This window comes from Neophocaena asiaeorientalis, unplaced genomic scaffold (genome assembly GCF_003031525.2).
Source record: "Neophocaena asiaeorientalis asiaeorientalis breed wild unplaced genomic scaffold, Neophocaena_asiaeorientalis_V1.1 scaffold92, whole genome shotgun sequence".
Taxonomy (NCBI): domain Eukaryota; kingdom Metazoa; phylum Chordata; class Mammalia; order Artiodactyla; family Phocoenidae; genus Neophocaena; species Neophocaena asiaeorientalis.
The window spans coordinates 1,035,005-1,058,864 of record NW_020174057.1 but is presented as its reverse complement, the minus strand read 5'-3'; the positions used below and the strand labels follow the sequence as shown (position 1 = coordinate 1,058,864).

Genomic DNA, 23,860 nt, shown 5'->3' with positions numbered 1-23,860 from the left:
GTGGTACATGACTCTTTGAATTATGGTTTTCTCTGGGTATATGCCCAGTAGTGGGATTGCTGGGTCATATGGTAATTCTATTTTTAGTTTTTTAAGGAACCTCCATATTGTTCTCCATAGTGGCTGTATCAATTCACATTCCCACCAACAGTGCAAGAGGGTTCCCTTTTCTCCACACCCTCTCCAGCATTTATTGTTTGTAGATTTTCTGATGATGCCCATTCTAACCATTGTGAGATGATACCTCACTGTAGTTTTGATTTGCATTTCTCTAATAATTAGTGATGTTGAGCATCTTTTCATGTACCTCTTGGCCATCTGTATGTCTTCTTTGGAGAAATGTCTATTTAGGTCTTCTGCCCATTTTTTGATTGGGTTGCTTTTTTTGATATTGAGCTGCATGAGCTGTTTGTATAGTTTGTCCATTGATTCATTTGCAAATATTTTCTCCCATTCTGAGGGTTGTCTTTTTGTCTTGTTTATGGTTTCCTTTGTTGTGCAAAAGAAACAAGACAATTTAAATTTTTGATAAATTTTATAAAATAAATGAACAGGATGATATACTATAGAGTAACTGGCCTGGAGTGGAGATGGTGATAGCAGTAATTTAGATAAGAGTGGCCGGGAGATTAAACTGGTAAATTACTTTTAATTATTGGCAGATAATGTTCTTGTTTATAAAACTTAAACCATAAAACTTATCATGGTGTGTTTAGCTTTTATTGTCACAAGTACACATTTATGATTCTCATACATTCTTTATATACCTTACCTTCATTATTTAATGCTTTCCTTTACCTGTTTAGTGATTTTGATCTTAATTTTCAACATATAAATATTAATTAAACCACTCTTCTTTTTGTTTGCATTTGCCTACGTTCTGTTTGATTATCCCTTCATTTTCTTTATTTAAATTATGACATATTTTAGATGAGTATGGAGAATAATATAACAAATGAACATGTACCCAATATGCAGCATACCATATAAAGAGTTTGGGATGCATTTCTGTCCCCCTCTATCCCAGAAGTAATACAATCCAAAATTTGGCATTTATCGTGCTTATAAGTGACTTTATACTTCAATTATATATGTATATGCCCCGAAATAACATACAGTATTATTTTCTACAAATTTTTTTGCCAGTTTGCTCTTATTCCTCACTATTATGTTTGTGAGATTTTTTTCATGTTGATTATACACAAGTCTAGTCCAACTTTCCATTATGTAAACAGTGCTACAAAGGACATTCTTATATATATCTCCATATGCACATGTGAGAGTTTCTGGGGTAAATACACAGGAGTGTAGTTCTCAGGATATGAGCATTTTAACATTTCTAGATATTGCTAAATTGCTTTAAAATTTTCATCAGTGGTGTGTCAAGTTTCCCTTAGTCAGCATCTTCCCTGATACTTAATGTTATTATCAAATTTTTGTGGACCTATGAGCTGTGAAATTTTCTCTCCTTGTTATTTTAATTTCTATTTCTTTGATTACTAATGAGGTTAGGCAGCTTTTCATGTTTTTTTAAAAACCCTAGGGTTTTTCTGTTCTCAAGACTGCTTGTTTAGATCCTTTGCACATTTGCAACTTTTGTTTTCTCATTTATTTTTAGAAGTTTGGATACTAATGCTTTTCTCAGTTTGAGGCTCACCATTTACATTTTAAAAGTCATCTTTTTTTATTCATTCATTCATCTATTTATTTATTTATTTATTTATTTTTGGCTGCATTGGGTCTTTGTTGCTGCACGCGGGCTTTCCCTAGTTGTGGCGAGCAGGGCTACTCTTCATTGTGGCGTGTGGCCTCTCATTGCGGTGGCTTCCCTTGTTGCAGAGCACGGACTCTAGGCATGCGGGCTTCAGTAGTTGTGGCTTGTGGGCTCTGCGCTCAGTAGTTGTGGCACACGGGCTTATCTGCTCCACGGCATGAGGGATCTTCTGAGAGCAGGGTTTGAACCTATGTCCCCTGCATTGGCAGGCGATTCTTAACCACTGTGCCACCAGGGAAGTCCCTGAAAGTCATCTTTTTTTAAATCGAAAGCTATAACTGTTAATTGGGTCAAATGTATCAACATTTCTCTTTATCATTTTTGAAATTCTTCTCTGAGGTAGTAAGGTATTTTCTTCATCAATTTAAATGTTTGATTTTACAATTAGGAATTGCATCCAACTCTAATCAATTTTTATGAATGGTGAGAGGAAGAATCCCTCTCCCCCTCTTTTTTAGTTTCATTATAGTTTCATTATACCCGATTGACTAGCTCCCTTTATTGAGTAGTCTATTCTGTCATCACTGTCACTTTTTGTCATTTAGCAAGTCGTCTTATATGTAGTTTTGGAATCTTTTTCCTGTCCCATTGGTCTGTCTATCCCTGAGTCAATATCACACTATCATACTTTGGTTTTAAATTAAGTTTTATTGTCTTGATAGGACAAGTCTCTCCAGGATGTTCTTTTCCTTCATGCATGTCTTAGATATTCTTCCACAAAATAGTTTGGAATAGCTGTGAGTAATAAAAAGAAATAACAACTTGTGATTTTGATGGAGATAGAATTGAATATATGGATTGGTTTGAAAAGTTATTGTTTTAAACAACATTGAATCTTTCTATTAGTAGACAGACCACATACTTAGATCCTATTTAATATCTATCAATAAACTTTTATGATATTCTCCATAAAGCTGTTATCTATCTTTTGTTAGCTACATAAAAGGAATGCTTTTTGGTATTTGTGTAAATGGTATTCTAAAACTATGTTTTTGAATACTTCTGTTTTTTATATATGAATATGATTGATTTATAAACAACTCGATCTTCTATACAACTTGGTAATTTATCCATAGTTGCAGATTTTCTGTGTGGACGGTCATACTGTGAACAAATAATGAAAGTTTCGCTTAATCCATTCTAACACTCAAGCCTCTTACTTCTTTGTCTAGCCTACAGGTTGGGATGTCAAGTTTAATCTTGAATGGAGTTTGTGATTGTGGACATCCTTGTTGTAACATGCACTTTTAAAAACTTTTTATTTTCAGATAATTGTACATACACATGCAGTTACAAAAAGTAATACAGAAAAAACCTGTATACCTTTCACCCAGTTTCTCCTAGTATTAATTACATAACTAAAAATAGCACAGACAGGAAATTGACATGGATACAATCTACTGACCTTATTCAGATTATAGCAATTCTATGTGCAATCATATGAGTGTGTGTATTTAGTCTTATGCAATTTTATCACATTTATAGACTTGTGTGACTATCACCGTAGTGTAGAAACAGAACAGCTGTATCATAAGGATCTACCCGCCAAGCCCCCCTGCTACCTTTTCATAACCACAGCCACCTCCCTTCCTCTCCCCCTCCCAACCCCTGACAACCACTAATCTGTTTTCCATTTCTATAATTTTGTAATTCCAAAAATGTTATAAAAATGGAATCACACAGTATGTAACTTTCTGAGATTGGCTTTTTCTTTCCACTCAGCACAGTTCCTTTGAGACCCATTCAAGTTGTATGCGTCACTAGTTCACTTTATTATCGTTCAGTAGTATTCTGTGGCACGGATATACCACAATTTGTTTAACCACTCACACACTAAAGGCCATTTGGATTGCTTGGATTGTTTTGACTGTTAGGAATAATGCTGCTGTGAACATTCACGTACAGGTTTTGTGTGAACATAAATCTCCATTTCTCTGGAATGAATGGCCAAGAGCGCAGTTGCTAGATTGTATGGTAAGTGCATGTTTAACTTCGTGAGAAATCCCATACTTTTATCCAGAGTGGGTGTACTTTTCACATCCCCACAGCAGTGTTTGAGTGATCCAGTTTCTCCTCATGCTGGCTAGCAGGTAGTGGTATTACTATTTTTTATTTTAGTCATTAAAATAGGTGTTAGTGATGTCTCATGGCTTTAATTTGCATTTCTGTAAAGGCTCATGATATTGAACCTCATTTCATGTGCTTACTTGCCACCTATATATCTTCTTAGTGAAGTGTCTGTTCATGTCTTTTGCTCATTTTCTAATTGGACTGTTTGTTTTTAGTTTTTCTGTTGAATTTTGAGAGATCTTTATATATCCTAGGTATAGGTCAAGGCCCTTGTTGGATATGTGGTTTGCAAATTTTTTTTTTCAGTGTGTAGCTTGCCTTTTCATCCTCTTCTCAGTCTTTCACAGAGCAAAAGTTTTTAATTTTGATGATGTTTGACTTATCAATTTTTCCTTTAATGGGTTGTGCTTTTGGTGTCAAATCTAAGAACACTGCCTAGCCCTAGGTCATATATTCTTTCCCCAAGTTTTATGTTTTATATATACTTGTGATGCATTTTGAATTAACTTTTTGTATAAGGGATTGAGATTTATCTTTTTACTTATAGATATCTAACTGTTCCAGTACCATTTGTTGGAAAGACTGTCCTCCTTCTACTGATTTGCTTTTGCAGCTTGGCAAAATATCAGTTGGGCATATTTATGTGGGTATATTTATGTGGGATTTGGGAAGATACTCTATCAAATTTAGGAAATTGTCTTCTATTTCTTGTTTTCTGAAAGTTTTCTTCTGAATTGTGTTCAGTCTTGTTGAATATTTCTTCTTCACTAAGATTTTTTTCTCCTTTAATCTGATTATGCAGTGAATTACATTAATACACAAATGTTAAACCGTGCACAGTGTCTTTTTCTCACACTTTTGACTCCAACGGTATGTGTCTTCCAAAACCAACCACTTCTCAGGGAGTTGGGACAAGATAGCAGAGTGGAAGGACCTTGGGCTCATGTCCTCTCACAAGCACACCAGAATTAAAACTAATAGCTGAACAACCATTGATAAAAAAGACGGGAAGAACTGTCCAAAAAGATATTCTACATCCAAGGATACAAAACCCTTTGCCTAGTTTCTCCTAATGGTAACATCTTACAGAGCTATAGCATAAAAATTCAATTCAATTCTGATAATATCTACCTGGAGTCAGCATCAGATCCCACAAGTTGAAGGACCCTGCCCCACAAGACTGGCCCCGCTTTAGATGCCGGCCACAAATGGGATGGCCAGGCTACCCACATTTCTGCCCATCCTACTACAAACTAGGGGGTCCCCATAATTCCGCCTCACCCCATTCAGGTTCAGTAGTTTGCTAGAATGGCTCACAGAACTCAGAAAAACATTTTACTTAATGTTTACTGGTTTATAAGGGATGCACGTGAACAGCCAGATGAAGGGGCTCATAGGACAATGTCTGGAAGGGTCCTGAGCACAGGAACCTCTGTCCCTGAGAAGTTGTGATGCATCGCTCTCCCAGCAAGTGGATGTGTTCACCAACCTGGAAGTTCTCTGAACCTTATTGTTCACAGGTTTTTAAAAAACCCAATCTGCAGTCACTGGAGACTGGGGGTTGGGGCTGAGAGTTCCACTTAGTAATCATGTGTTTGATTTTTATGGTGACCAGCCCCTATCCAGAGGCTCTCTAAGGGACCCAACCCTGAGTCACTTTACTAGCACCTGAGTCTAGCACCTTACTAGACTCAGGTGTGTTCCATCATGAATAACAAGAAACTCCTATCACTCAGGAAACTCCAAGTTTTAGGAGCTCTATACCTGGAACAAAGGACAAAGACCAAATATGTATTTTTATTATAACATACTATGTCTGCACACATACATTCATTTTTTACCTACTGATTCAACTTCTTTAAGATTAATAGCCACTCTGAATCTGTGATTTTTTTTTTTTTTTTTTGTGGTACACGGGCCTCTCACTGTTGTGGCCTCTCCCGTTGCGGAGCACAGGCTCCGGACGCGTAGGCTCAGCAGCCATGGCTCACGGGCCCAGCCGCTCCACGGCATCCGGGATCTTCCCGGACTGGGGCACGAACCCGTGTCCCCTGCATCGACAGGTGGACTCTTAAGCACTGAGCCACTAGGGAAGCCCGTGTGATTTTTTTTTTTTGAGTTCCTTTTGATGAATTCTATTTTCTAGGAAATTATCCATTTTATCTAAATTTTCAAATATATTTTCATAAAACGTTATTATATTCTCATGTTATCTTTTGAATCTCTGCTATATCTACAGTTACACCCTGTATTTCATTCCTAACTTCATTAATTTTTGTCTTCTCTCATATTTTTGAGATTTATCTTGTCAGAGGTTTGTCTGTTTTTTCCCCATTTTTTCAAAGAACCAAATTTTGTCTTTGTAAGTCTTCTTTATTGTGTTTATTTTCCTTGCCCTTAATTTTTGCTTTTATTCTTATTACTTCCCAGCTTCATTGAGATTTTAGGCAAGGAAAAAATTATTTTTCCTTCTACCCTCCTAAGTTCCCTGGCTGGGACTCTGTAATATTAGACTGACAAAAGACAGATTAACAAGAGAAAAACAAACAGGAGTTTATTAATGTTTGCATATGCATGGGAGAACTCAGTGATGAGTTACTCAAAGGGGTAGTTAGGACTTGGGCTTCTATGGCATCTTAACAAAAGAACAACAAATTTATAGTAAAGTGACAAAACAAGGAAAAGGGGTTTAGGCTTTCAAGGGCAGCAAACTCTGGTAGAAATATGAGAGAAACTATTGGAGTAAGACTTGTTTGGGCAGGTCCATCTTGACGCTGATTTTCGCTCTTCATGGCCATAAAATTTCCCAGGAGAGGAGATTTATGGCATTCTTCATTTTTCAGAAGTTTCTATTTTCTATCAGATAAGGGAAACTCCAAGAAGGCATCTTTCTGCATCTGTTCATTCTCATTTACCTCCAGCTCAAAATGATCCTAACGCCAAAGTGAGAAGTATCTCCCTGTATGATCTCATCCTCTGTGGCGGGGAAGATGCAGGTAGTCCTGTCACTCTCCTTGGCCTTTTGAGGTGACTTGACCTCTTCACACAGGAATAAGATTGATTTTTATTTTGGAAATTGTAATTTTAATTTTTAAGGTAGAGTTATTTAAAACATTTCAATTTGTTTGGAAACCAAAAAACATTACTTAAGACAACCAAACAACAGCAAAAACTCAAAAAACGTTGGATTAAAAGGAAGTCATGAACAAAATACAAAATATTTAGCACTGAATGATAATGTCAACACTACATATCAAAAAGTAGTTTCCGGGCTTCCCTGGTGGCTCAGTGGTTGAGAATCCGCCTACCCATGCAGGGGACGTGGGTTCGTGCCCCAGTCCGGGAAGATCCCACATGCCGCGGAGCGGCTAGGCCCGTGAGCCATGGCTGCTGAGCCTGCGCGTCGGGAGCCTGTGCTCCGCAACGGGAGAGGCCACAACAGTGAGAGGCCCGCGTACCAAAAGAAAAAAAAGTAGTTTCCTTCCTTCCTTTGTTCTTCAGAATATCTGTTTTTTTCATGCAACAACGTCTATCTCCCTTCCTTCCATCCATCCCTCTTTCCTTTTCTTCCGTGTGTGTGTGTGTGTGTGTGTGTGTGTGTGTGTGTGTGTGTGTGTATTGATTCAGATGCAGACATGTTGTCTATTAAAGTGAGCAAGATACTTTAACTTATCAGTTGAGATCATTTTTTCCCCTTCTCCAATATAAATCAGGTAGAATGGCACAGACCAATGAGGCAGCAACATTGTCAAGGGTTAAAAAAAAAAAGATAAAGTATTTTGAAGAAGTAGTCATGCCATTTAAACAACTATGTAACTATAAAATTAGGTGGGCTGGGCTTCCCTGGTGGCGCAGTGGTTGAGAGTCCGCCTGCCGATGCAGGGGACACGGGTTCGTGCCCCGGTCTGGGAGGATCCCGCATGCCGCGGAGCGGCTTGGCCTGTGAGCCATGGCCGCTGAGCCTGCGCGTCCGGAGCCTGTGCTCCACAACGGGAGAGGCCACAGCAGTGAGAGGCCCGCGTACCGCAAAAAAAAAAATTAGGTGGGCTACTTTGAGATTTTGATAGGAATAATTTGAAACAAATTGAATATATGTTATACTTAAAACCTAAACTATTAGCTAAATTTTGAGATATTAGTTTTTTCCAGAGCACACTGCATATGGATGTATGAAGTTATTTCACGTATAGTTGTATAGTTGACTGTTTTATTTCCTCTGTAGGCTAACTAATGTTAGAAAAAATTTGTCTCCATTGTTTTTTTCCCTTAAGGAACAGAACAGAGAAATGATTTTCTTGTTTAATATTGAAGTTAGTTGATGAATGTGAACATTATAATGTTATAATTTAGTTGTCTAATCTCAGTGGCCTTTTGGTGACGGAAAAGAAAAGCGCTGTTTGGTTTGAGCCTAGCACACAGACATCAGAGAGAATTGAAGGCAATTCATAGTGTCTTCATCCCTAGTGTTTATCCTTGTGCCTGCTTCACTGTCCTAGTTCACGTTTTTAGTGCTAAGGAAATGACAGATAAACCAGAAACATTTGCATAAGGGCAGTCAGGTGACTTCTTGATGTATTTTGTACAAATTGGAATCATTCTTCTTTGTTAAATGTCTGGAAGTTTGTATAATTTTAAAACTTCCTTCTCCCTCTGCAGAAATAAGAGAGCTGATGTTCGAAAAGTAGCACATCGATTCCTGGTAGATAACTTGAATCCTTTAATATTAAATTATGTTAAAAAGAAGAGGTTTCATCAAATATTTCTTGAGGAGATGCCCTGGAAAGCTCAGATGAACCTGTATCTGGCAAGCGCACACTTCAATCTGCTTTTAACAAAGCTAGGGGAACATACAAAGATGAAATTTGGTTCGTCATTGGTAATGGTCAGGTAGAGTATATTATCAATGAATAATACTTCTTTAGTCTCAAGTACATGGGTTGTATTTCTATGAGCAGGGCTCCAATGCTGATGATAACTTAAAGAGGTTTACAAAGTGCTTCAGTCTGTACTGACCTTTGGTATATTTTTAAACTTCTTATCTCGGAATCTTTTCCAAATGAGTGCTGAAGTGCTTATGAAGTACTAATTTGCATATATTTTGAATATATTAGTCAATATAGCTTTCAGTGAAAGGGGAAAGTCAATTTTCCAAGAGAAGTTTAATATTAATTGTACAGAAATTATATTAGTAGTCATTAGGCAAATCTCTGTTTCATTTAGAGGTATATTTTAAGCCTGTATAAACACAGATTGTATTTTCTCATACAATGTAAACTTTCTGTCATTAATTCCAAAGACATTTTCCAGTTCTTGTTGATTGTCTTTGGCTAAAGTGTTGTTTATAGGAGATAAAAAAAAGAACATAAATACATAATATGGAATACCATGTAACCACAGTAACTCTTATGTAACCAGAGTCTTTCTTTAAAAACACAAGAACAACAGAAAAAAAACTCATTGAGGGAATTCCCTGGCGGTCCAGTGGTTAGGACTCTGAGCTTTCACTGCTGTGGGTCTGGGTTTCAATCCCTGGTTGGGGAACTAAGATCCTGCAAGTGCACAGCGTGGCCAAAAAAAAAAAACCTTGTTGAGCACCTATTAGATACCAGGTGCTGAGATAAGTACCTGGGCATTCAAAGGTGAGCAGTATATACAAGTTGGAGTCTGGTAGTGTGGCTCACAAATGTTCACGAATAATTGTAAATAATGGTAAAAAGTGAAGTGCACATAAAGTCTTTGTTCCTTGGGAGGAGGCTTTCTCCTGATGAGACTAACAGGAAAGGTTTCACGGGGAGAAGCCACTTGCCTTGGGTCCTGACGGACAGGCAAGATTTAGAAATGTGCAGGTAGGGAAATAGGCATTTCGGATAGGTGGAAGAGTGAGTCAAGAGCCCAGGTAGGAGACACAGGATGGGAACCCCCAGGGGTCTGACCAGAATCTAGGGCATGTGAAAGGGAGTGGTGAGAAGTGATTAGGAAAGTAGATCAGTACCAGATCTTGGAGGGTCTTAACAGTCTATTAAATCTCAACTTTAATTTATATACAGTGGAAGATTATTAAGTTGTTTTTTTTTTTTAAGCAGGTCTATGATAGGCACTTTCTCTGACAGCAACATATCAGATGGATTGGAGGAAGGAAAGAATGGTGACAGGGATATGAATTAAGAGGGTATTTATTTCAGTAATCCAGTGAACAATATGCAGGTTGACACCCACAATGAACTTGATCCAGTTTCTATTTCTCCAGAATTTTGTTTAAAGTAAAATTCTGGTCTATGTGGGCTAGACCAGGTTAGCATTTAAGAAGCAGTTAGATTGCTTGACTAACAGGGAAGGCTTTTGGCAAAGTGACCCATTCTTGAGGCTGTGAAAGGGAAAACAGTTCAGATCAGATGGGCTTCCTCACTGTCCCCTGGACACCGAGAGCTCTTCTTCTCCGACCTGCCGGTCACACACGGCCATTTGTGCATGATTACTTGGGGGCACAAAAATTAGACAGTGACCGAATTTGTATCAGGGTAACTTGGTGCTAAATTCCATTTTATTAAAACATGTATTTATTTATTTGGTATTTGACAGAATTAATTCAATTTTGCTTATATTGTTCTTTTAATGAGTTTTTTTCCCCTTTGCAGTTTCCGATCATTTGATCCTAATATGTTCTCACTGTATAATTCAGGAACAGTATTACCAACAGGAAAATTGACTCTAGAAAACTATAAAGTGATACTTGATTTCCTTCTTACAGCTAAAAAAAGAAAGGCTCACTTATCATCAGGTAAAATAAATATGTTCTATGCTATCAAATTGTCTTTAGATTTTTTAATTCACAAATGAAACACATACATACACACATACCCTGACACGTACACCCCCCCCATAGACACAGAGCTACACACATCATTTTCCAATGACTTAGGAATTTAGTTGAGTTGTGATATTTTGTAGGAGATTCTTACTCTATTTTTTAAAAATATTTCTACATTTTTGTGGCATCATCATATATATTTGGAAATATTTATGTAGGATTCTCCCCTAAATCAATTTGGCCATTCAGCAAATATAATGTTCTTTTAAAAAATATTGGTAGCCTCCAGTGGTCAAGGTAAGTGAAGACTTGCTGTCAGGTTTTATGTTTTAGTGGAAGTAAGTTTCAGAACAAATTCCACCAAACATACTGATGCAAGCAGGCATGAAAACATCATGCAGCTGTTTCATAGTTCTGATTTTGTACTCAGGGCAGTCCACTCTTGCCTTAGGAGCTGTAATTATCACTTTCCATGAAAGCTGTCTCCAAGATGAAGGCAGTGATACCCTAATGGCAGGACCAACCAATATTGTCTTCTGGTCAGGTGACGGGGGCCTCCAGGACGTGGAGAGATGTAGGTGAACAGGGCTCTCTGGGTGTTGCACTGATGACACTATTTCTAAACAATCACCTATCTTGAATACCACTCATTTCACAAATAAAAATTTATTTCTAATATCTTTATGCTAGTACAAACCCTCTTATATAGATTTTCAAAAATGGCATTTTAAATCCTATATGGCTTATTGCTGGATGGGATATTTCATATGCTGGTTAACTGCCCCAGGGGGTTTGATTCAGATTTGAGGTACTTAACATGCTTTTTAATTTCTTCTAGGGTATAGTTTAAGTTTAACTGGTACCTGCATGTCATACCAGGACTATTAAAGTATTTGAAAGTAAATTCCGTGGACATAGAAAGAGTCCAAGTTTTGTATGTACATTACAATATATACAGCTTCTTGAGTTTTTTTTAAAGTAGCTCCCTAAGACCTCCCATGAAATTGGCAATAAAATATTCTGCTATTGAGACTTATTATTTAATGCAGAGTTCTAGTAAGGGAGTGTTTGTGGCAGGAGAAATCCTCAGTGTTTTTATAGCACAGCAGCGGGAGAACGAGTGATCAGGGTTGCTGCACTGCCTGACACCAGGGGATGCTCCTCACCTTCCGGCGTGTGTGTCCAGGGAATGGCCTGTTTGCGGGGAAATTAAGGAACAGTGGGATCCCGTCATTCTTCTCCCCCAAAGCATGACATTCCTGCCTCTGCATCGTTCCCTTGGCCATCACCCTTGCCTGGAATGTTCTCTATATTCTTCCCACGTAGCTAAATCATGATCACCCTTTAAGACCTAATCTAAAAGCCTCCTTCTCTGGAAACTTTCCCGGGTTCAGCATATCCATGATAATTCTGTCCTTTCTCCAAATTTATGTAGCGCTTGTTATCTGAATTATTCATTTGATGCTAGTCACCTGTTGTGTTTCCTGGAACTTAACTCTCTTTTCAATAATATTATACTTTATATTTGTACTGTAGATGCAGAAGAATTTTCGGCATTTCTTAATTCCAAGATGAGTGATGAAAATGTTTCCAAGACACAAACAGGTTATGAATCAGACTCTCAATCAGGTCTCAGTGGTAAAGAAAAGGATCACTCAGCAAATGTGGGTCTCTTGGATCATTTTATGAAAATCTTCTTATATTGCAGGAGAGCAATGGTAAGGTGGTCCTTCTTATTTGTTAATGTAGTGGACGTAAATCTCAGCCCATGAATTTGGGCATGTATGATACATTTATTTACTTATTATCCATAATTTTAGTTTCATCTGTGAAATTAAATTTGCTGGATTTTATGTCAGTCATCTGTAAGGCTTGCCTGCCATGGGACTGAGGTCTCACATTTGGTCAAGTTGTGAGGGAGGAGGGAAAGCCCATTTAGTCATAGTCATACATCCACCCAGAGCTGAGGTGGCCTTTGTCCTTGTCTACAAAGTCTCCATGAATATTCAGGCACCCCTCTGCTGCTTTCTAGCCACACTTGGGACATGGGCTTCTCCAGTGACACCAGGGGTTCTTCTTCGGGCTCTTGATCCCTCCTGGGCACCATAGACTCCTTTCTCCCCTCTAGCACAGGGGAAGATCTTTCTAGGCCACGGGGAAGCCCTGTCCCTTCCCCCCTGACCTCCTGCTTCTCCAGGCTACTTGTGTCTTCTGTCAAACGCTTTTGTCTTGTTCTTGTTAAATATTATATGATAGATTATTAAACTCAGAATTAGAATCATTAGCTACAAAGAAATTTGTTTCCTTTTTCTCATAGCAAGAAGGAGATGTACTTCAAACTTCTCAAGAGATGAGAAGAAATTTATTCTTTCTAGATGAGAAAGGAATACTTACGTTCCCACTTTCTTCCTGAAGTAGAGAGAGTGACCTTATAAAAATGTAAAGTAAACCCACATCACCTCCCTTGACCATGAGCATTGCATCCTCTGCTCCTTTGTACCAGCTTCAGGGCCCTAGAAGGTCTGGGTTCTGCTCACCTCTCAGGACCCACTCCTATTGCTCTTGTGCAGTCCACTCTCCCCTCTGTGGTTCTGAAAGCACTAAGCTTGCTCCCTCCTCAGCCCTCAGGTTCACCCTCCATCCTTTGCACCTGCTATTCCCTCAGCCCCAAATGTTCTTCTCCCAACACTCCCACCCCCACCTTCACATGACCTGTTCAACTCAACATTCAGGGCTCTGCTCATATGTCACCTCATAGAGAACTTCTCTCCTGACCACCCTGTATAAAAGGACCTGTCCTCTCACCCTCATCACGTTCTGAGTCATTTCTGCTTTATTTGCCTTTACAACACTTATCATTCCCTGAAGTTGTATTTTATTTGTCTGCTTATTTGGTATTGGTCTCTCCTAATAAATTGAAGCAGCACGAGGGCAAGCCCAGTTTCCCTTGCTCGCTGTGACATTCCCAGCACCTAGAACAATGGGCGTGCTGGAGTCAGACCGCTGGTGTGCAAATCCTAGCTCATCACTTAGTAGACGCATAACCTTGGGCAGTTTAGCCCCATGCCTCCATTTCCTCATCTGTAAATTGAGGAGAATACTTCATAGGAGTTGTCATTAGAATGAACTGAGATAATGCATATAAATGTCTTACCACAGTGTCTAGCACATGTAAGTAGCATATAACAAATGGTGTTAGTTACTCTTACTATTGATGTAGAATATTTGCAGGAAGAGGAAGTTGTTCAGAGATCCATAACTTTGGGAACTTTGGCGTCTTTTGAATGTTGTGTTTGTCTTAGGTTCTCGCTCATCGTGGCGGCTATTGGACTCTGCTTCAGAACTGCTGTCGGGCTCTTTGGAACTTTACTCAGGAGCTACAGATACTTCATAAACAAGCAGTGGATCTGTATGAAACATTTCCTATTAGCCAGGACAGTTTCCTCTGTACTTTTGTTTTACCATTTTGTTTGGGGGCAGAATTACTTATTGACATGTTAATAGAACTACCAAATATCAGTTCTGTTAAGGTAAGAGTATTTGGGTAATTCTTTTTATTGTAGGTTAATTAACAAATTCTTTGTACCATGCAGCTTGGGATAAGTAGAAATTAATATTTTGCTTGAGTTATTTGGTTTGTCTGTATTTCATTTGTTTCTCATTGTTATTTGGTTCACAGTATATACCAGTACATTGATGTTAATTACAAATATCTGCCTGAAAATTCAGTTTCTTAAATGGAACAGAAAGTAACATTCACTGAGCTCCAGCTTCTGCATAAACTAATCTAAATGCATTTAATCCTCATAGCAATCTTTTTGACAGAGAAAGAAACAGACCCTAAGACAGATCATGTAGCTTGTTGGTTGATATTTATTTCACTGCTTTATCTGTCCATGTTTTGTTACACTAGACGTGGTAGAGTTTACAGCCATCTCAAATCTAGCACACTGTGGTTTAAAGCATGAAAATAAAATTGAAAAAAATGCAAACATCATGCAACCCAAGCACACTGAAAATTAGTAAACACATAAACACTTTGCGTCATGGGGTTTATAACATTTTCAGATGTAAAATATATGACAACAATAGCACAAAAGACTGGGAGGGCAAATAAAGTTAAGCTGTCATAAGTTTTTAAACTTTATATAAAGTGGTACAGTATTAACTCTCAAGTGGAATGTGATAAGTATGCATTTAATAATCCCAAGAATAACTACCAAAAAAGAGATATAGCTAAAATGCCAAATGGAAGCTAAAAGTAAAGTGGAAAACTAAATAATAGTCAGTTAAAGAAGGCAGGAAAAGAGGAACACAGACACATGGGACAAATAGAAAACAAATAACAAATAATCTAACCCAATTATATCTATAACTATATTAATATAAGTGGATTAAATACCCTAATTAAAAGGCAGAGATTGTCTGACTGGATAAAAGAGAAAGACGTATTCTTGTCCAGTATAGAAGCACTTCTGGGACTTGCCTCGTGGCGCGGTGGTTAAGAATCTGCCTGCCAATGCAGAGGACGTGGGTTCAAGCCCTGGTCTGGGAAGATCCCACATGCCGTTGAGCAACTAAGCCTGTGCACCACAACTACTGAGCCTGCTCTCTAGAGCCCACGAGCCACAATTGAGCCCGCATGCCACAACTACTGAAGTCCGCTCACCTAGGGCCTGTGCTCTGCAACAAGAGAAGCCACCGCAATGAGAAGCCCGCACATTGCAATGAAGAGTAGCCCCCGTTCGCCACAACTAGAGAAAGCCCGTGCACAGCAACAAAGACCCAATGCAGCCAAAAATAAATAAATAAATAAATTTATTTTAAAAAAAAGAGAGAAGCACTTCTGGGTATAAAGAAACAGATAGATTGAAAATAAAACAGTGAAAGAAAATAGCCTAAAATATGAAAATAGTAAACAAAAAAAGCTGGTGAGGCTATATTAATATTAGATAAAATAGTCTTCAAATCAAGAAGTATTTTGAGAGATAAAGAGGGACATTTCCTAATGAGAAGAAGCTCAATTAATCAGGAAGACATACTAATCATAAATGTGTATGCACCAAATAACAGAGATTCAGAATACACTCTGGACACCCAAAGCTTGAAGAGCTTCCTGTTTGGTGGACACATTGATGTCGGATGGGTATCAGGCCCTGACTCCATAGAGAGAGGGCACAGAATCTCCTCATCTTGGACCCTTCCAGACCTAACTCTATGCACCTCTTCCTTTTGGCTGTTCCTGAGTTGTATCCTTTATAAGAAAACTGTATCAGTGAATTTTGAGTCATTCTAGGAAATGATTGAACCCAAACTTATAGCTGGCACGTCAGAAGTGCGAGTGACCCTGAGACTTGTGGCTGGCATCTCCAGTGAGCACTGAGCCCTTAAACTGTGGAGTCTGACCCTGACTCTGGGGTAGTTAGTGTCAGAAGTGACGTGCAGTACAAATTAAGATTGGTTGGAAACAGAGCACAAGGCACATGGTGTGTTCACCAAGATGTATCATATGCAGAGTCATAAAATAAGTCATAATAAAATTTAAAAGACTGAAATCTGAAAGAGTATGTTTTCTAACTGCTACATTATAAACAGATTAATATAATGTAGGAAGAAAAATCTCCAAATATCTGGAAATTAAATAACACAGTTCTAAATAATCCATGGGTCAAAGAAGAAAACACAAGGAAAATTTTAAAAGTATTTCAACTGATGATAACGTATCAGAATTTGTGGGATGTAAATAAGCCAGTGCTTAACAGAAACTTTATAGCTTTAAATGTTTAGTAAATAGGAAGAAAGATATAAATCAATCATTTAAGTGTTCATCTATGGGAGCTAGAAAAAGAAGAGTAAATTAGACCCAAAGTAAGTAAAAAGAATAATAGAAATAATAAGAAGAAATGAAGGAAATGGTAAGAGCAGAAAAATATTAGATATAAAACAACCCAGAAAATAAAGTCAGTAAATTAATCTTTTGAAAATATTATTAAAATTGGCAGAATCTTAGGAATACTGATGAAGAATGAAAGTGAGAAAAGCACAGATTACTAATACTAGTAATGAAAGAGGGATATAGCTACAGTTCCTATATATATTAAAAGAAAAATAAGAGAATGTCATGACCAATTTTTACTAATGAATTTGATAACTTAGATGAAATGGACATGTCTGTTAGAAAGTACAACTTAACAAATCTGACACAAGAAGTGATAGAAAAAATGAATTACCCAAATATATTAAAGAAATTGAACTCATAATCAGAAATCTTGACATAAAGAAAACTCTAGACCCAGAATATTTCCCTGCAGCATTCTAGCAAACACACAAGGAAGAAATAATAAATCATATACCAATTTTTTTTTAGAAGTGAGGCCAGCTTAACCCTGACAGATATGTCAGAAAGAAAAGTATGACTCAATATTACTCATGAACATAGACACAAAACTCCTTAATGAAGTGTTAGCAAACCAGTCCCAGTAAGATATAAAATATGCAAATTATATATACAAAATATGAACAAGGGGGGTTTAATCCCAGAAATGTAAGGTTACCATTTGAAAATCAATCAATGTAATTTTAGCCCCATGCCTCCATTTCCTCATCTGTAAATTGAGGAGAATACTTCATAGGAGTTGTCATTAGAATGAACTGAGATAATGCATATAAATGTCTTACCACAGTGTCTAGCACATGTAAGTAGCATATAACAAATGGTGTTAGTTACTCTTACTATTGATGTAGAATATTTGCAGGAAGAGGAAGTTGTTCAGAGATCCATAACTTTGGGAACTTTGGCGTCTTTTGAATGTTGTGTTTGTCTTAGGTTCTCGCTCATCGTGGCGGCTATTGGACTCTGCTTCAGAACTGCTGTCGGGCTCTTTGGAACTTTACTCAGGAGCTACAGATACTTCATAAACAAGCAGTGGATCTGTATGAAACATTTCCTATTAGCCAGGACAGTTTCCTCTGTACTTTTGTTTTACCATTTTGTTTGGGGGCAGAATTACTTATTGACATGTTAATAGAACTACCAAATATCAGTTCTGTTAAGGTAAGAGTATTTGGGTAATTCTTTTTATTGTAGGTTAATTAACAAATTCTTTGTACCATGCAGCTTGGGATAAGTAGAAATTAATATTTTGCTTGAGTTATTTGGTTTGTCTGTATTTCATTTGTTTCTCATTGTTATTTGGTTCACAGTATATACCAGTACATTGATGTTAATTACAAATATCTGCCTGAAAATTCAGTTTCTTAAATGGAACAGAAAGTAACATTCACTGAGCTCCAGCTTCTGCATAAACTAATCTAAATGCATTTAATCCTCATAGCAATCTTTTTGACAGAGAAAGAAACAGACCCTAAGACAGATCATGTAGCTTGTTGGTTGATATTTATTTCACTGCTTTATCTGTCCATGTTTTGTTACACTAGACGTGGTAGAGTTTACAGCCATCTCAAATCTAGCACACTGTGGTTTAAAGCATGAAAATAAAATTGAAAAAAATGCAAACATCATGCAACCCAAGCACACTGAAAATTAGTAAACACATAAACACTTTGCGTCATGGGGTTTATAACATTTTCAGATGTAAAATATATGACAACAATAGCACAAAAGACTGGGAGGGCAAATAAAGTTAAGCTGTCATAAGTTTTTAAACTTTATATAAAGTGGTACAGTATTAACTCTCAAGTGGAATGTGATAAGTATGCATTTAATAATCCCAAGAATAACTACCAAAAAAGAGATATAGCTAAAATGCCAAATGGAAGCTAAAAGTAAAGTGGAAAACTAAATAATAGTCAGTTAAAGAAGGCAGGAAAAGAGGAACACAGACACATGGGACAAATAGAAAACAAATAACAAATAATCTAACCCAATTATATCTATAACTATATTAATATAAGTGGATTAAATACCCTAATTAAAAGGCAGAGATTGTCTGACTGGATAAAAGAGAAAGACGTATTCTTGTCCAGTATAGAAGCACTTCTGGGACTTGCCTCGTGGCGCGGTGGTTAAGAATCTGCCTGCCAATGCAGAGGACGTGGGTTCAAGCCCTGGTCTGGGAAGATCCCACATGCCGTTGAGCAACTAAGCCTGTGCACCACAACTACTGAGCCTGCTCTCTAGAGCCCACGAGCCACAATTGAGCCCGCATGCCACAACTACTGAAGTCCGCTCACCTAGGGCCTGTGCTCTGCAACAAGAGAAGCCACCGCAATGAGAAGCCCGCACATTGCAATGAAGAGTAGCCCCCGTTCGCCACAACTAGAGAAAGCCCGTGCACAGCAACAAAGACCCAATGCAGCCAAAAATAAATAAATAAATAAATTTATTTTAAAAAAAAGAGAGAAGCACTTCTGGGTATAAAGAAACAGATAGATTGAAAATAAAACAGTGAAAGAAAATAGCCTAAAATATGAAAATAGTAAACAAAAAAAGCTGGTGAGGCTATATTAATATTAGATAAAATAGTCTTCAAATCAAGAAGTATTTTGAGAGATAAAGAGGGACATTTCCTAATGAGAAGAAGCTCAATTAATCAGGAAGACATACTAATCATAAATGTGTATGCACCAAATAACAGAGATTCAGAATACACTCTGGACACCCAAAGCTTGAAGAGCTTCCTGTTTGGTGGACACATTGATGTCGGATGGGTATCAGGCCCTGACTCCATAGAGAGAGGGCACAGAATCTCCTCATCTTGGACCCTTCCAGACCTAACTCTATGCACCTCTTCCTTTTGGCTGTTCCTGAGTTGTATCCTTTATAAGAAAACTGTATCAGTGAATTTTGAGTCATTCTAGGAAATGATTGAACCCAAACTTATAGCTGGCACGTCAGAAGTGCGAGTGACCCTGAGACTTGTGGCTGGCATCTCCAGTGAGCACTGAGCCCTTAAACTGTGGAGTCTGACCCTGACTCTGGGGTAGTTAGTGTCAGAAGTGACGTGCAGTACAAATTAAGATTGGTTGGAAACAGAGCACAAGGCACATGGTGTGTTCACCAAGATGTATCATATGCAGAGTCATAAAATAAGTCATAATAAAATTTAAAAGACTGAAATCTGAAAGAGTATGTTTTCTAACTGCTACATTATAAACAGATTAATATAATGTAGGAAGAAAAATCTCCAAATATCTGGAAATTAAATAACACAGTTCTAAATAATCCATGGGTCAAAGAAGAAAACACAAGGAAAATTTTAAAAGTATTTCAACTGATGATAACGTATCAGAATTTGTGGGATGTAAATAAGCCAGTGCTTAACAGAAACTTTATAGCTTTAAATGTTTAGTAAATAGGAAGAAAGATATAAATCAATCATTTAAGTGTTCATCTATGGGAGCTAGAAAAAGAAGAGTAAATTAGACCCAAAGTAAGTAAAAAGAATAATAGAAATAATAAGAAGAAATGAAGGAAATGGTAAGAGCAGAAAAATATTAGATATAAAACAACCCAGAAAATAAAGTCAGTAAATTAATCTTTTGAAAATATTATTAAAATTGGCAGAATCTTAGGAATACTGATGAAGAATGAAAGTGAGAAAAGCACAGATTACTAATACTAGTAATGAAAGAGGGATATAGCTACAGTTCCTATATATATTAAAAGAAAAATAAGAGAATGTCATGACCAATTTTTACTAATGAATTTGATAACTTAGATGAAATGGACATGTCTGTTAGAAAGTACAACTTAACAAATCTGACACAAGAAGTGATAGAAAAAATGAATTACCCAAATATATTAAAGAAATTGAACTCATAATCAGAAATCTTGACATAAAGAAAACTCTAGACCCAGAATATTTCCCTGCAGCATTCTAGCAAACACACAAGGAAGAAATAATAAATCATATACCAATTTTTTTTTAGAAGTGAGGCCAGCTTAACCCTGACAGATATGTCAGAAAGAAAAGTATGACTCAATATTACTCATGAACATAGACACAAAACTCCTTAATGAAGTGTTAGCAAACCAGTCCCAGTAAGATATAAAATATGCAAATTATATATACAAATGATGATCAAGGGGGGTTTAATCCCAGAAATGTAAGGTTACCATTTGAAAATCAATCAATGTAATTCACCATATTAATAGGATAAAGGAGAAAAATCACATGGCCATTGAAATAGATACAGAAAAAGTATTTACCGAATTCGATATCACTTTTTCCACCTGCTCTATATATACAAATGATGATCAAGGGGGGTTTAATCCCAGAAATGTAAGGTTACCATTTGAAAATCAATCAATGTAATTCACCATATTAATAGGATAAAGGAGAAAAATCACATGGCCATTGAAATAGATACAGAAAAAGTATTTACCGAATTCGATATCACTTTTTCCACCTGCTCTTCCTCCTACTCTGGTTTCACCATGCTCACTCTGAGCTCTGGGCACCTGCTAAGCCAGGGCAGCTGTCATCTCTCTCCAGCTGCCATCACAAGTATTTACCTGGCCCTCATCAGCCATCATGAGATATTCCCTGACATAAGTTCCTGGAGATCGAGAGTGGACTGCGCCTGGAGGTGGAAGGGAAGATGGTCAGTAGGACAGAGGATAACATTGATGGAAATGTACTCTGCTGTACAGTGCTTTCAGTACCCTAGGTGAAGGTACTGAAAGCACAGTAATCACTGGTGTTGATATTGTCATGAACCATTGCTTGCAGAAAATCAGTTTTAAAAAAGAGGGCTGTAAAAAGTAAATCAGAGTTTCCATGAAATCAGAGGCAGACTTGAAGAACAGAAACCAGAAAGAGTAAAACCTTTTATGAGAGGCTACAGAATAAATCAAGCACTTCCTTACTAATTTAAAAAACTACTAGTTTTTTATTGGTGAAAATATGAATCTGGATAGTGTGGTTGCTCTGCTGGACTCCTGTGAGGATGGTATGACCCCATGTATGATTTTCTTTATGGACGGTTTAGAAATGGAGAAATGTTAACAAATTTGGCAGTAACTTTGGATCGATCACCTGTCATCATAACTGGCTGCCGCTTTTCATCCACACGGCATGAGGACTTAGACAAATGGGACTGATGTCATCTTGAGCTCTTTGACTTTTGATTATTAGATGACAAGGACGGAGCTCATAACATCAGTAAAATGACATCTATCCTTTATTGAGCATGTGCCGGGTGCCAGGCACTGTGCTAAGGAGGCAAAGTCATGTAGTTCATGTATGTCACACCTATTGCCCACATCTTCATAGCCTGACTTCAGGTACGCATATGGCATTTCACAGCCAGATGACTTTCAAGATCTCTTCCAAATTCAAGGACTATGAATCCTATGGGAGGGAGGGGCTAGACCTGAGGTACTGTTTATTGGGCTATAGTCTGGCCAGTAGGCGGATCTAACGGGCTTTGCTTTGCCTCAGAAATTTCTAGGGGTTTACACAAATGCGTCAGGGACTTAGAGGAAATGAACACAACAGTTACAGAGTACCTCTAACTTAGGCAAAAAGAGGGTCTTCTGGAAGATTTTCTTTTCCATAAGTTTGACCTTTTGCATTGGGGAATTGGACATATTATTCTACAAACTGAATGTAGCCAGTGTATTAGGGAAATTTAATTATTTGTGTATACTATAACCTGTTTTTCCTCAAAACTTTACCTTATTTATTGGTTTACTATCCTTACTTAAATAGTGACTATGTACCAGCAAGTATAGTAATGACTAGGCTTACGTGCTATTTACATTTAGGCTTAAATGATTAAAATTAAATAAAATTAAAAATCTAGTTGCACTAGTCATACTTCAGCAGCTCAGCATCCACATGTGCTTAGCGGCTTCTGGATGGAACCGCACAGATGAAGCACATTTCCATCATTGCACAAGTGCTGTTGGATGGTGTCATCAACCTTTGATTTGCATAATAAAAATATTAAATTTATTTTCTGTTCAGTTCTTTTCCATGTTATATTTTTAGCTATACATTCAGTGTTCAGAAAAAACATGTAGTAAAATCTGAAATTACACAATTTTTTTTCCCATGTGCTACTTGCAGACTGTTGAAGAAGAAGGAGAGTTCAGTGTTCCAAGTTGCTATGGAAATATTAAAAATGATAACGGTGGTTCTAGCCTTACCTTTGAGCATCCTCTGGATGATGTCAATGTGGTTGATTTGAAATGGATCCACGACTTTGTATTAAAATCTCTGGAACTTGTATATCAAGTAGAAAAATGGGAAACACTTGTATCACTCGCCATTCAGTTCAATACAGTTTCGCAGTAGGTACCGCTGTAAGGGCAGCTAACAGGGGCAGACTTCACTGAGAAGAGTGTTTCTTTACTAACGTTTGTTTTTAATATATTTTTACCATTGTCTAGTGAGAGATATACAGAGCAAGTGACGCCACTCCTGGTGTACGCACAGCGCCAGCTTCTTCTACGAATATCCAAGTGCAAGGGCCCAGATATTACCCAACAGCCTTGCGTAAGATATGAGGCTGAATATAAACAGAAGGTAAGTTTGGCTCTATTATTCATGCAGTGGTGATTTCTTATTAGTACACATGTAAACAGCAAAATTTAGGAATCAGATAAATGTTCCTGTTTTCACTTAGGCATTTATCATTCAAATCAGCAAAACATTGTTGAGAGTTGCTCGTTGTCAGTATTTTCCAGATGCAGGGAAAACAAAAATAAAGTCCTGGTACACAGGAGCTTATATTCAGGTCAGGGCTGATTTAGCCTTTAGGCATAGTGGGAACAGTGTCTAGAGCCACAGTACCTTTCTAGGAGCCACTAAATGTTTTAATTTCTTTCAAAATAAGAAAAAAGTAACTTTTAGGTCAAAGAAAATGTTTCAGTTTTTATAATTCATCTATTTATGTTTATACCAAAGGAGTCATACAATATAACTTTTAATATTTTTTGATGGAGCAGTGGGCCCATAAAGGCAAAAGTGCCTAAGGCCCACGGACATCATGGTTCAGCTTTAAGTTAGGTAGGGGGAGGGAAGAGGTATGTAAATTCTCTCATTTATTAACTTACTAAATATGTGTTGACTCCCTAAGATGAGAGCCATTGCCTTCAGATGTCCAGTGTGTGTCCTGCCTGAGGGCTCCTGGTGTATGTCGGGGGTCCTGGATTCAGTCCCTGTCCCCCACACCAGTCCATGTGGCGGGTTGCAGCCACCCAGCGAGGACTCCATTTTCTCCTTTTCACAAAGGTTCCT

The 23,860-nt window shown here is 37.6% G+C and overlaps 1 protein-coding gene and 1 pseudogene across 1 annotated transcript in view; both read left to right on the top strand.

The window, feature by feature from the left end:
- The window catches only part of CFAP54 (cilia and flagella associated protein 54), a 288,982-nt gene that overhangs the window by 121,699 nt on the left and 143,423 nt on the right, over positions 1 to 23,860 (top strand). Inside the window, exons 33-38 of the mRNA XM_024754400.1 lie at positions 8,501 to 8,731; positions 10,480 to 10,622; positions 12,189 to 12,370; positions 13,955 to 14,182; positions 22,688 to 22,911; positions 23,011 to 23,146. Of these exons, the coding sequence (XP_024610168.1) occupies positions 8,501 to 8,731; positions 10,480 to 10,622; positions 12,189 to 12,370; positions 13,955 to 14,182; positions 22,688 to 22,911; positions 23,011 to 23,146 (1,144 nt within the window). The remainder of the gene's footprint in view (positions 1 to 8,500; positions 8,732 to 10,479; positions 10,623 to 12,188; positions 12,371 to 13,954; positions 14,183 to 22,687; positions 22,912 to 23,010; positions 23,147 to 23,860) is intronic.
- LOC112405835 (translationally-controlled tumor protein pseudogene) lies at positions 21,142 to 21,622 on the top strand (annotated as a pseudogene).